Source organism: Vollenhovia emeryi, unplaced genomic scaffold (assembly GCF_000949405.1).
Source record: "Vollenhovia emeryi isolate VEMERY1.0 unplaced genomic scaffold, V.emery_V1.0 DF939174.1, whole genome shotgun sequence".
Taxonomy (NCBI): Eukaryota; Metazoa; Arthropoda; class Insecta; order Hymenoptera; family Formicidae; genus Vollenhovia; species Vollenhovia emeryi.
In genome coordinates this window covers 124,650-137,278 of record NW_011967192.1, presented here as the reverse complement: position 1 = coordinate 137,278, position 12,629 = coordinate 124,650, and the positions used below count along the sequence as shown (strand labels likewise).

General features: G+C 37.1%; 3 protein-coding genes across 6 annotated transcripts; 2 read left to right on the top strand and 1 right to left on the bottom strand.

Moving 5' to 3' along the window:
* Positions 1-11: 11 nt before the first annotated feature.
* LOC105563532 (DNA polymerase epsilon subunit 2) lies at positions 12-3,265 on the top strand. 2 transcript variants are annotated; one of them, XM_012015173.1, is made up of 5 exons: positions 12-217; positions 332-416; positions 630-1,167; positions 1,609-2,292; positions 2,363-3,265. In XM_012015173.1, the coding sequence occupies exons 2-5, from the start codon at positions 349-351 to the stop codon at positions 2,636-2,638; spliced, it is 1,566 nt and encodes a 521-aa protein (XP_011870563.1). In that variant the 5' UTR covers positions 12-217; positions 332-348; the 3' UTR covers positions 2,639-3,265. The 2 variants fall into 2 exon arrangements, with proteins under 2 accessions (XP_011870563.1, XP_011870562.1); XM_012015172.1 differs by having other exon boundaries at positions 12-416.
* Positions 3,266-3,493: 228 nt separating this feature from the next.
* Positions 3,494-9,446, bottom strand: LOC105563531 (egl nine homolog 1). The gene is made up of 5 exons (XM_012015171.1): positions 8,917-9,446; positions 7,996-8,687; positions 5,172-5,291; positions 4,612-4,822; positions 3,494-4,048 (listed from the first exon to the last, which is right to left on the bottom strand). The coding sequence occupies exons 1-5, from the start codon at positions 9,344-9,346 to the stop codon at positions 4,020-4,022; spliced, it is 1,482 nt and encodes a 493-aa protein (XP_011870561.1). The 5' UTR covers positions 9,347-9,446; the 3' UTR covers positions 3,494-4,019.
* Positions 9,447-9,812: 366 nt separating this feature from the next.
* LOC105563530 (geranylgeranyl transferase type-2 subunit beta) lies at positions 9,813-12,000 on the top strand. 3 transcript variants are annotated; one of them, XM_012015169.1, is made up of 7 exons: positions 9,813-9,900; positions 10,021-10,106; positions 10,359-10,463; positions 10,536-10,892; positions 11,128-11,272; positions 11,341-11,516; positions 11,678-12,000. In XM_012015169.1, the coding sequence occupies exons 2-7, from the start codon at positions 10,104-10,106 to the stop codon at positions 11,888-11,890; spliced, it is 999 nt and encodes a 332-aa protein (XP_011870559.1). In that variant the 5' UTR covers positions 9,813-9,900; positions 10,021-10,103; the 3' UTR covers positions 11,891-12,000. The 3 variants fall into 3 exon arrangements, with proteins under 3 accessions (XP_011870559.1, XP_011870560.1, XP_011870558.1); XM_012015170.1 differs by lacking the exon at positions 10,021-10,106 and having other exon boundaries at positions 9,818-9,900; XM_012015168.1 differs by lacking the exon at positions 9,813-9,900 and having other exon boundaries at positions 9,908-10,106.
* The last annotated feature ends 629 nt before the right edge of the window (positions 12,001-12,629 follow it).

The following is a 12,629-nucleotide window of genomic DNA, read 5'->3' as shown; positions in this document are numbered from 1 at the left end:
TGAGACTGACAATTAGATCGATTAGATTGAAATTTGACCAATCATGGTTTATCTTCTTCCCTCCATATTGGAATGAGAAGAACAAACTCTGAACTAGTGCAGCCAGTTGAGCTGAAAAGAACAGACCCGTCAACTTTAGATTGGAAGGCGGGAAAACGAGGAGAAAAGAGAAAGTCTAACCTGTGCGCGATGAATGTGTAGTGTGATGACTAGAAATGTAATATCAAATGATTTATCCAATGAATTCGTAGAGTACAGAAAACTTTTACGCACTTGATGTGACTGCCTAATTTCTTAGCACCGTGTTTACTTTTTATTCGTAATTGTTTAGTGTATCTCGTGTGTACGATGGCTGATAATAAATGTGTGCAGATGATTCAAACCAACTTTTCATTATACGGCTTGGTACTGTCAAGGCAAGTATTCTGTTTGTTAAATTAAGGACAAAAAGATGAACTCGAAATAAATCGGTAACAGATAAATACAGACAGGTTTGGTATATTTTGTTATGCCATTCCTATATTGTATGCTTATTTATTTATATATTATTATAATGTAATAACATACATTTTCAAATAAATATTATATTATAATTAATTTGATTTATTACATATTTATATTTGTTCTAGGGAGCTTAGAGCATCTCTCGCAAAGCAGCTATTAAAAATACCCCAAGACGAACGTGAAACTTGGCTCAATAGAATTATAGAACTGATCCTGGCTCAAAACTTGGATGATCCACATGTTAGAGCTGAACATATAAAAATTGCTATTGAAGAATGCTTAGAGCCATACAAATTGAAAGACACAGAAACAGTTTTCAATGTTATAAGCGGATATGACATACCGAAGATAAAATATGACATTTCTAAAAAGAAATTTATTATTGACAATGAAAACTCGTACACTGAAACGCAATATAAGTCGTTGGTTTTTCGACATCGCTTCGAAATGGCATGGTACAAAACTCTGAGGCATAAGGAATTTCTGTCTTCTAAATTTGAGAAACAGCAAACTGACAAAACAAATTTGATACCTATTGAATATCTATTAAGCGAGCTGAGAATGGGAAAAGTATGTATAATGGGTTTGATAACGCAATTAATGGAAGACCAATATTATTTGGAAGATATAAGCGGAACTGTCAAGATTGACCTCAGCAATACAATATCCTTTACGATATATTACTTTAAGATAATTGCTTTTATTTTTTAAATATATGTATTTCTTCCAAAATGTATGGAAATGTTTCATGCAAACAGTGGAAACATTTTCTAATATTTTTAAAGATATATTCTTAATATATAGGTGTCTCGAGTATAATGATAAGAAAAATACGTTGATAAGATAGTATACTTTGTAATGAGAAATTATACAACGATTTCACCATAAACAATCATACTTTGATAGTATTTTGAAAAACTAGAAAAAAAATAGATTTGTGTATTCATATTTTTGTTCAGTGAAGTTTAGCTAGTCCTTTTTGAGTTATATTTTAATATAAATATATAAAAATCTAAATGTCAACAGAAGGTATAAGACCTTGAAAAGCAGTAACAGTAATGTCTAATATATATATATATGTTATTTTCCTGATTTTATTTATAAGATTTTCAGGATACTTTTATAATGGAAGGTTGCATAGTAATAGCTAATGGTGTTTACAAGGATGATGTATTACATATAGAAAGTATCAACCTTCCGCCAATAGAATCGTCGGAAAGCTTGCGATCAGATTTTGGAGATAGAAATACATTTGGTGGACCGCATAACATATCATTAAAAATGTCAGAAAAATTACAAGTCCACGAAGGGAACAACCAGGATGGAATGATAGTATTCATAGCAGAATTATGGTTGGATGTTCCACAGGTCTTACAGAAATTTAAAACAGTACTGAGTGGCTACATGGATTATCCTCCCATAGCTTTTGTATTGTGTGGTCATTTCTTAAGTTTTCCTACAAATGTAACTAGTGCGCAAGCTTTGATAACGGGTTTTAAAAATTTGGTTGACATAATAATAGAATATACAAATTTAAAGGAATCTTCGAAATTTGTGTTTGTGCCTGGCCCACACGATTTAGGCTCTCCAAAAATTTTACCGAAACCTCCCTTACCCAAATGCATTATCGAAGAAGTCACAAAAATGATACCCAGTGCTATTTTTACCACAAATCCGTGTAGAATACAGTACTGCACGAAGGAGATTATAATATTGAGAGAAGATATGTTGACGAAGATGTGTAGAAATGCGCTTCGTTTTCCGAAAGAGGAACACTTTTATAAACAAGTAAGTAATCATATCGAGAAGTGCTATCAAAGATGCAACATGTAATAACTGTATTTGTCAAAAATTTCAGTTTGCCAAAGCCATAATCAGCCAGTCACACCTGACCCCTGTACCTCTTCAAGTTGTTCCAATATATTGGAAATACGACCATGCTCTACAGATATTTCCAACACCAGATCTCATTGTGATTGCTGATAATTTTGAAACGTACACGACTAACTATTCCGATTGTTACGTGATAAATCCCGGAATGTTCTCCAAAAATAATTTTTCGTTTCAAACTTACGTACCTGCTGCTAATCAGATTCAAGATTGTCAACTGCCAAGCGACACCAATGTTACTTGAGTTGAGAAGATGGCTATATGAAAAATCGTGGTAATTTTCTTGTACAGAGACATTGTATACAGCTACACTGGATATTAATACATAAGTGACTCTTTTATAATCTTGTATATTTATTTTGCTTTGATAATAAAATCTTGTTTATTTTTTACAATATTTCAAAAACGCGCCGTATCACTTAAATTGTAATTTTTGACACTATATAAGCGCGAAACAAATTAAGCTCAAAGGACAAAAATAATTTAATTACGAATAGGATGATCTCTTACAATTAATGTTCTGTGTCCGACGGTACACTAGGAAGTGTTGAGAAATAACTTTGTGACAATTTCAATTCTTAGGATGGAATATTTATAATATCACGAACAATAATACCTTTTTCGAACTGTTTACTTCTCGTATATCTCCTATGTTGGGATTAATAAGATAGTGTATCAAACCTGAATAGGACACAGATGGTACGCGTACGCTTACTCTTTCCTATCAATTCATATAAATAGATACATAGAATATTAAACACAGTGTGTCTACCATTTTGCAATATACATAACATTATACAGGTACAGACTGGGCCCCAATTTAATTTTTCAATTTGTTGCACTGGAAGCATAAGTTAATTACTGGCCGTAATAAACAAGTATGATCTTTATGTAAGCGTAAAGAGTCGTTAATATTCAATCGTAACATTACAACATAATGATAATACTAACAGTATACTTTGTGTGAGCAATATAACGTTGTCCTTTAGTAACTAATTGCTTTGATATTGCAAAAAAATGACGCAAATATTGTGGAAACAATTATACTTTAGTGTTACACTAAGGTGTATTAATGGCAATAATGAATCCTTGGAAGAAATTTTTTTTACATTATATTCTATGGTTTCGCTTAAAATATTTCAAATGCAACATGCTCTAAACATTGTTAATACTTTACATAACGGAAGTTAATGAGTGATACAAATACAAGGTTTCTTTAAAACATAGGAAGCAAATTTGATATTTTAAATATTAGGTTACAAAGTGCAAATACGTAGAATCTCAGAAATTGAAATAAAGAATTATATATATATATATATATATATATATATGTGTGTGTACGTATGTGTAGATACATATACATATATATGTATATAAAAGAGTAAATTACAACAACTACACACATTAATTCATCACATATATTACAGTGCCATCTGTAAAAAAAAGTACGTTCTTACGTCTATTGCACTTCCTTACAAACACGCATCGTCTTCGACAATTTTTTTCGTACGTTATTCAATTCCTCCTGCAAACATTATCATAATACATAATAATACATAATATTTTATATACAAGTATAACTTCAGTCCAATCGGACGGCGTAGTAATTCTTCATGCTCTACGTCTCACGAGCTATTATTCGTATGTAGTTCTCCTAAAAGAAATTATAGCTCACGTTATATCATATTTGTAGAGTGTTCACATAATTCATAAAATGTAAAAAAATGCCATGCTGTTGATTAAAATTAATAAAATTCCTAAGACTCTCATGTGATTGACACAAATTCGAAGGAATAAAGACTAAAGAACCATGACAGGATGTTAGTGTCTAAATAGTTGTTATTTTTAAATTTATTGCGAAAAATATTACCTCAGCCAGGGTTTGAACCTGAACCTCCCTCTCACTAGGCGGGCGTCTCACCAATTCGACCACCAAGGCATGTAGTAATATTCATCGCAATAAACGGTCTAACGTTGATTCCCGAATGCCACGTATCGTAACAGTATTCGAAATGAGAAATGCGCGCAGACTTAAATCGTCAGTCTTAAAACATACAATCATCTATCTATTTTATTCAATTTATTGAACGTCATAAAACGACGTGATATCGTGAGAATTGGCTTCGTCATCATCATTATTGATATTTCATATAAAAATTGTTATCGGGAAAAGCATAAAGAAAACAGAAAATATGCTCAATGCAATTGTTTACGCACTTTCCCTTTGATATCTTCGGCAAGCCTGATTTCTCTCTTCGGCGTCAAAGTACCAAAGCGTAATGGCATATCTCGTCTTGAACGCTGGTTGCACCTCGTGTGGATTTCGCCTGTCCGACCAGAAAAATAGTATCCTATCGAATAAAGGTTCTATGTTTGCTACTTTATCGCGCCAGCCTTCAGGAAATATCCTCAAAAGTCCGCCATTCTTCTGTAGGCAATAGAAAATATGCAATTATTTAGAAAATTTTGTTGTTATGCAATTATTTTATATTGTCTTTTGGGGTCTAAAAATTCATGTTATTTCTATCTATTGTAGTATCCACAAGATTTTACTAATATTTCCGATTTGTTACTGCAAGCGTGGATGGGCTATAATATCAAAAAGAAAATCACGTATTTGTTACCAGAGTAGATTATACATATAAATGTTATATACTATACAATACCAAATTCCTATTAGAGTCTTACAATTGGTACAGATGTTTGAAATGTTACGTGTGGATGATATAATAAGTATAATTAATTACACATTTTAATACATATGTATAAAATTTTACCTTGACGTCCCAATCCCGATTAAGATAATAAATAGCTGTGATGCAACGTCCATCTCGGTTAGGATTATCCACATGTTTTACATAGTGTGAACCGTGACCAGGGTAACAGGCTACCATCGCCTGGAACATAAAAACAAATTTTTTCTCAAAAAGTAATTGACAAATTGCTATAAATTGAAAAATATTCTATCATTTGAATATCTTATCGCACATCAATTTTACGCACAAGCAGAACCTGACGTGTTACCGATTAAAAAACAAATATGGTGACACGAGAAGATACTAATTCATACCGCAAAAAAGAAAATATATTAATTTTTTCGTTTCTGAAGTCACAAATGTAGCTGCAGTAAAAAATGTATAAGGATATCTATTATCTTTCTATTTTTTGAGATACAAGTCTTTTTTTTCATCATGTTGACTCTAATGAATATTTATGCGTTCAGAGAGATAGCGCAAATGTTATATTATCTAAAAATACACATACACATTTAGAACACTAAAAGGTTCAAAGTACCCGAGTCACACATGTATGGTCAACAACATTTGTTTAATTTAATAAACCACGTAGATAACACGTGCGATAATTGATTAGCGTTGTATCATGTTTAAAAATAAAATTGAAAGTGAGTTATTCTCCATGCTACATAAAAAAAATTCATATTATTAGACTCTAACGAACTAAATTTATTATTGCTAATAATATTTCAGCTAAACAACTATTAGTCCTAGACAAAACGCACTTGAAAAAAAAAGTACGATCTAATGAAAGAGCGGAAGGAGACTATGTATATTTCTAACACGTTTAGAGCAGCATCACGTTTAACATTTGTCGCTTAAACGCAACAAGTATAATGCGATGATTATTAACAAAATATTTCACACTTATTTTTATCTTGGCAGATTAACGAGTGATATGTCACTGGTATTGTACCTACGACGCAATAATTGATTGACTCAACTCAGTCGAAAGCGTGTTGCCTTACGTGCGCATCCTCACGTTTTCTGATAACGAAGTCTGCTTATTGCTAATAAGACGTTGATAATGCCGCAAAAATTCTTACGTATGCTCATCCAGTGAAGAGCTGGCAGAAAAAAAGTTTTCTAAGCACATCCTTCTGCGCGGATTCTTTAGTCAATTTCGAAAGTGTCAAAGAAAGCACGCTTAGAACGAGAGCATCCTAAATTACGCAATGCTTTATCTGATAATTTCTATATTAAAGGACTGTACAGTATTATATTTGTACTATGATTAAGTAAACGTTTTAACTTGACATTCGCAGATATGAGCATTGATCGAAGCGTCCTTGAAGTTTTTCAGCATACTGTTACATGAATAATGCATACCTAAGTAAAAACAGATATTTTTCGTCAAAACTCAGCGCGTTACGTCACAATGAACGCCGCTGTAATTTATTTGGGCAAGAGAGTGTAAAGGCGAGTATCAGCTTTTTTTATTCGTTATTTGTTATTCGGATAAGATTATTTCCGACTCGAAAGCACGCACACGCATTCGCGGACGGATTAACGCATCTCAAATAGTATTATTGCAAATATTGGCGCACGCGCGCAAGTTATAACGCAGCTGCAAAAGTGACAGCGTATAAAATAAGATATTTAGTAAATTGAACGTACGCGATACAGATGATGTACGTGTCCTTGTGTCATTATGAGTAATCGGATATCGAACTAAAAATAGGCACTGATAAATCATGCGAAAGGACAATGATAGCGATCACGAGTCAAATAATCGTTAAACAGTTTAACGAACTGTAATACAATCGCGAACAATACGAGAAATATTCTGAATCTGTTGACAAAACAAGAGATGGCAATTACACTCAACTAAGAACGTTACAGAAAGGCTATCGTAGAAACATGAAAATTCTATGGGATGTACATATAACAGGATATTCCATACATGTGTAACAGCTTTGTATTACGCAACTGCTCCAACTTGGACTGACGGCAGAGAACAATCCGTAAGCGCTCAAGACTGTCTTAAAGTCGTAGTCGTAAGGCAAGGCAGAGAAAAATTTTACTTTTTACGGATCGCGTTCTCTGCCATCAGCCTTATTCTTTTAACCAACGTTTTTATTCCCCTCTCGTTTCGTGCTAAAAGTGAATACCTATATTGTAATTAAAAAATCTCTCTCTCTCTCTCTCTTCGTATTTCATCTTTGCGTCAGATACTTTGATCTTTCATTATTTATTATGTATATTAAAAATCAATGTTCTCTTCAATTGCTCGCGAACGTGCGAAAAGCTTCGCACGTCACGGTCCTTCGTGTTAATAATAAATATACGCCAGGGTAAAGGTTTAATCGGAAATGTGCCTTTTGCCAAATGTCTCCCTGTTCGCGGCGCGCGCGCGCGTCGAAAGAAAGCGCCGAACACCAGCGCGATTGAGCAGCAGCTGCCGGACGCGGGCGGGAGTAGCGAGCGAGGCGAATTTGCGCTGTATCGCGTCACGTCGGCACGAGAGAAGAGAAAGAGGGTGGGAGTCGCGCGGCGTACGTGACTGACTGCACTTGGCGCGATCCCACTCTCCTCCTTTCGGCGTATAATACTCCCTCGCAGATCTTTACATTTTCGGAGTCCTGACCTTGTCTATCGCGTTCACCTCCGCGTGTCATTCGTGCGCTCGAAAACCCTACGTGCTCCCCTGTCCGTATCGCGTCAACATTTTCTACTCGGTGTAAACAATCGCGAAAATAAAGAGAAAGATACATTCTGTAAACCATGTGGACCTGCTGCTGTTTACTGTTATTTCATACAAACGGAACGTTGCCTAAATGCTAAGACGAATAGAAAAACTACTCACTTTCGTTCTGCCAGTGATGGTATAGTTTCCTATTTTGCCATTATTGTGCATCTTATTGGCCCTCATGATAATCGCGTCGACCTGTGATATCAGGGTGCCAATATTGTCGCACTGTTCCTCTTTTCCATCGAGCCATATTATCTCGTCGCCGCGTATCGTCTTTAAGTCATTCACGCCACCTTTATTAGAGACCAATTGTCCGTCTTGAAACAATCCGGCACTGTACATATTTAACACTTCGTTCAACACCTTGAGACCCCTCTCGTTGCCTAAAAACTTGTCCACCACGCATACGCCGTACTCGTCCATGTCCCTTATCACATACTGGCAAATTTTGTCTAGAAGTTCGTCGAGATTGCTCCTGTTCCTATGTAGAAAAGGGGGTAGAAGCTCCTCCTCCTGATCCTGTATCTCCGACAGGTTCTTCATGCCGTTACGATGTTGGCCGGCCGAGCCAAGGTCCGCCTTGCTCAAACTGTCAAAGATCCTCGAACCCTCTAGAATGGGATTGAGGAGCTCGGCTTGAGCTCCTAGTATAATGTCCTCCGAGCTTCCCTCGTACGTTATAGGCGACGTCCAGCCATCGACCTTGTTGTTTCGCCCGCTCCTCGCCTTCCCGCTGTTGGATTTCTTCTTAAGATTCTGCTTCCGTTCTTCCTGACTCGATCCGTTTTCCTGTTGCGCGCAAGAACCTGCAATCAGACCGAGTATGCAAAGACTGCCAGCTCCGTGAGGTCGGCGCGGTTAATTATTCAGAGGCAAAGTGTTTATTGGTCCGCGAGTAAGCAACGACGATAGAATGTCCAAGCGTTCGCTATTTATATCGCCCGAGTTATCGCGGCTCCCATTGTCGTTGCTGCGTAAAATCGACAGCTCCGCGGCCCGGCGAAGGCGCGCGACCAAACACGAGAGCCTACGTACCTGCCAAGTGCTTCTCGCTCCGACGCGGCTCCGTGACGTTCGAGCCCCACGATGCATCCGAGACGACCGAGGTCCTGTTTAGGTTTAGGTTAGGAACGAGCGCGCTCGGCGGGGCTCTGTGATCGCCGCGAAGCGAGGGATGCCGCTTGGACGGGAGCTCGCTGGCGACGACGCCGGCGGAGGCGGCGGAGGCGGCGGGCGACGGCTCCTCCGCAGGCGCAGTAGCCGCGGGATGAGTCGCGCAAAACTCCCGGTGGCGTTTCCAGTCGCGTCTCTGGTGCTCCTTCGTGCAATAGAAGACGACTTTGCAACGCGAGCACCTCGACAGCTTGTCAGTCCTGTCGCAGACCGCGCAGATCACCGCGTCCGATCGTCCTCGTACACCGTCGCCGAGTGTTTGCTGCGCACGACCGACTATCGGTCCGGACATATTTCAACGTCGTTTACTTCAACGCCGCCGCGGTGATCGACGACGACGACATTTCTTCGACGAGAGAAAACTCTTTCGACGCGCTCTTGCACGCCTGTCCGCTGCGCGCTCGCTCGCGCTCGCTTCTGATCGCGCGGAAGGTCCCGCTTCTCTGCGCGTTTCTCTCTTTAATCGGACTCGCGTACGCGCCGCTAGGCCGCGCTGTGTCGCTGCCTCTCCGCGATCTGCCGCCATTATTCGAAATCCTAACCTCCGCCTCTCGATACGTGCATAAATCATTCCGCAGGCACGATTCATCCGAATAATCTCTTCAGTCGTAATGCGTATACACACACACACACACACCCACGCATACATTTAGCTTAGAAAGCTAACAGAAAAAAGTCAACGACGTTTCCGTCAAGTGTAATATGCTGGATTCACCTAGATCCGATGTCCAACGTCATTGGCTTATATTTTCAGATCCAACGTAGAACCAAAAGTAAGAACCAATCGTATTAGATATTCCAGGGTGAACCAATTCAGCACGAGTCTAGTGACTTTAAATCCTAAAGGTGTGTGCAAAGGCATTATTGAACTCTTGGTGTGTTTTGCTTTGCTTTGGTCAGTGAGCTACGCAATTTTTTCATTATTCCACTTTGAATTTGACAGTTCAATTTCCAATGCAAACCTAGATTACAAGACGAATATCGAAAAATAATCAACTGTGTTAGGGTAATTTATAACAATCGTGCTGCACGATTGCACCGATTGTAAGATGGTGAGTTTTAACTAACCTGTCTGACGTCTATCGAGAAGTTGACCTACGCAAAAGATTTTCTTTAAAAAACCAAACATTTACTTCATCTAATCGAAATTTGGTGCGAGCGAGACCTTTTCATCTTCTCAAAATTAATTATTATGTCTGCGCAAAAGCAATACTATGCAAGTGTTCAAGTTGCATGTCAGGCGTGGAGTCTCGAGGTAACGAGAGTAACAATTGGTGTTTTATTACGTTCACATTTTTTTACAGGCAACGTTGAAGCATGACATCGAATTACCGAACAATATTCCAAAATGGCTAATGGAGAAACATGTAAACTATCTCATTTCGTACGGGACCAACAAGGATGAATATGTAAGACTATTTCTCGACTTCTTTCCATGTTTCAAGGCATTTCCCTAAAATTGGTATATTCATGTGTTTTAGAACTATTCTCAGACCGAGCATATGAGGATGTCTGGCCTATACTGGGGCCTTACCGCTCTAGATTTAATGGGCAAGTTAGAGCAGATCAATAGAGAAGAAGTGTTGGAATTTATTGGACAATGTCAAAGTGACAGTGGTGGCATCAGTGCCAGTATACAACACGATCCACATTTACTTTATACGCTTAGCGCAGTTCAAATTTTGTGTTTGTATAATGCGTTGGACATAATAAACGTCGACAAAGTTGTCGACTACGTTAAGGAGAGGCAGCAGGCAGACGGAAGTTTTGTGGGTGATCAATGGGGCGAGGTGGATGTTCGATTTTCTTTCTGTGCCGTCGCTACTCTGTCGCTCTTGGTAAATATCTCAGACTATACATATGATATATTGGAATATTCCCTGCAAAGTCAAAGTGTTTTCCTGCAAGTTCCAAAATGTCTGAAAATGCTTAGATCTTAGGGGATTTAAAGATAACATTTGTCCATAGAACACATCTTCAAAAAAGTAAATTAAAAAAATTGTATTTCTATACCAAAAGGTAATCGTGAAACAAATTTAAGTAAATTTGTCTTGTGGTATTAACATATTTCAGGACCGTTTAGACGAGATAGATGTCGAGAAAGCAGTGGAGTTTGTATTAAAATGTATGAACTTTGACGGAGGATTTGGCTCAAAGCCAGGATCTGAGAGTCACGCGGGTTTAATTTATTGTTGCGTTGGGCTACTTTCGATCACAGGTATATACAGAAATGTACAGAATATAATATGCAGAATATACTGGATCATTTACCAACATCTTTTTTAGGGCATCTGCACCTGATAGACGCCGATCGTTTAGGATGGTGGTTATGCGAGAGACAACTACCTTCCGGCGGTTTAAACGGTAGACCCGAAAAGTTACCAGATGTATGCTACTCTTGGTGGGTGTTATCGGCGCTAACAATTTTAGGTCGTCTCCATTGGATAGATAAAAAAGCCTTAGTAAGTCATCATTCTTGAGAGATATTAAATGAACCGTCAAATCAAATTTTTGTTAACAATTTTTCTTATTACTAACCATTTCGCTATTTTACGTTTTTGAATGCCAAAACCACACAATTATAAATATTACAATATAATATCTTTTTCTCGTTTTTCCACAGGTGGATTACATTTTGAGTTGTCAAGATGTTGAAACTGGCGGATTCAGTGATCGGCCCGGTGATATGGTTGACCCTTTTCACACTTTGTTTGGCCTCACCGCATTGTCGATGTTAGATGAGAATTTTTCGTTGAAACCAATAAATCCTACTTACTGCATGCCAGAGTATATAATTGATCGCTTAGGTCTCGAACCATCGCGACTCGATGCGTGATTATACAATGCTTTATGATGTACTCTGATATGCTTTATGATGTACTCTGATATGCTTTATGATGTACATTAATTCTCTTTGTAAAATATACAATTGTGAACTTTCCAAGATATAAATTTTCATTCGATAATCCTTAATATTCCGACTGAAGTAAAGAAATTATAATTTTTTTCTTAGAGAGCATTTGTCTCTAATTGAACACAAAAGTACTCGGCTGTATCAAAAACTTAATATCTTTTACCCGATATTTTAATTAGAAAATATTTCTACTAGTTTTTACAGCCTTCTATTCGGAAATGCGCGCTGAGTGCCCTCAACCGAGAATAAATATTATAATTCTAAGATTTCATTACATTTTCAGTCGGTAATTCTTAGATACAACATTACGAAAATTCAGTAAATTTCCGACAGGTGTCATTAGTTTCACTTAAAGCAATCTCAATAAAAAGCATTAAAAAAAGATAGAGCATTTAAACTGTCACCTGAATTCTTTTTTTGATCGAGATATTGAAACTAAATTTTTTTTAAATATTTCTATGAATGAATTTACTTTTGAACCGTAGATATTTATTGGAGTTCAAAAAGATTTAAATGTTTCAACTATCATATCAATTACCATTTGCGAATTTATAATATGTAAATGCGAGAAAATAATAAATTTTAACAAAGCAGTTAAAAAATAAATTAAAAAAAAATTAAACTAAGTGAATTTGATTTTTTCGAAGAATGACTATAATGA

Excerpts from the sequence above, each read along its gene's own strand:
- LOC105563530 (XM_012015169.1), top strand. Across the intron at positions 10,893-11,127 it reads TCGCTACTCTGTCGCTCTTG|GACCGTTTAGACGAGATAGA; the intron begins GTAAATATCTCA and ends AACATATTTCAG. Across the intron at positions 11,517-11,677 it reads GGATAGATAAAAAAGCCTTA|GTGGATTACATTTTGAGTTG; the intron begins GTAAGTCATCAT and ends GTTTTTCCACAG.
- LOC105563531 (XM_012015171.1), bottom strand. The coding sequence starts at position 9,346 with ATGTCCGGACCGATAGTCGGTCGTGCGCAGCAAACACTCGGCGACGGT. Across the intron at positions 8,688-8,916 it reads GAGCGAGAAGCACTTGGCAG|GTTCTTGCGCGCAACAGGAA; the intron begins GTACGTAGGCTC and ends GTCTGATTGCAG. Across the intron at positions 4,823-5,171 it reads ATCGGGATTGGGACGTCAAG|AAGAATGGCGGACTTTTGAG; the intron begins GTAAAATTTTAT and ends TATTGCCTACAG.
- LOC105563532 (XM_012015173.1), top strand. The coding sequence starts at position 349 with ATGGCTGATAATAAATGTGTGCAGATGATTCAAACCAACTTTTCATTA. Across the intron at positions 1,168-1,608 it reads AGATTGACCTCAGCAATACA|GATTTTCAGGATACTTTTAT; the intron begins ATATCCTTTACG and ends TTTTATTTATAA. Across the intron at positions 2,293-2,362 it reads AGGAACACTTTTATAAACAA|TTTGCCAAAGCCATAATCAG; the intron begins GTAAGTAATCAT and ends CAAAAATTTCAG.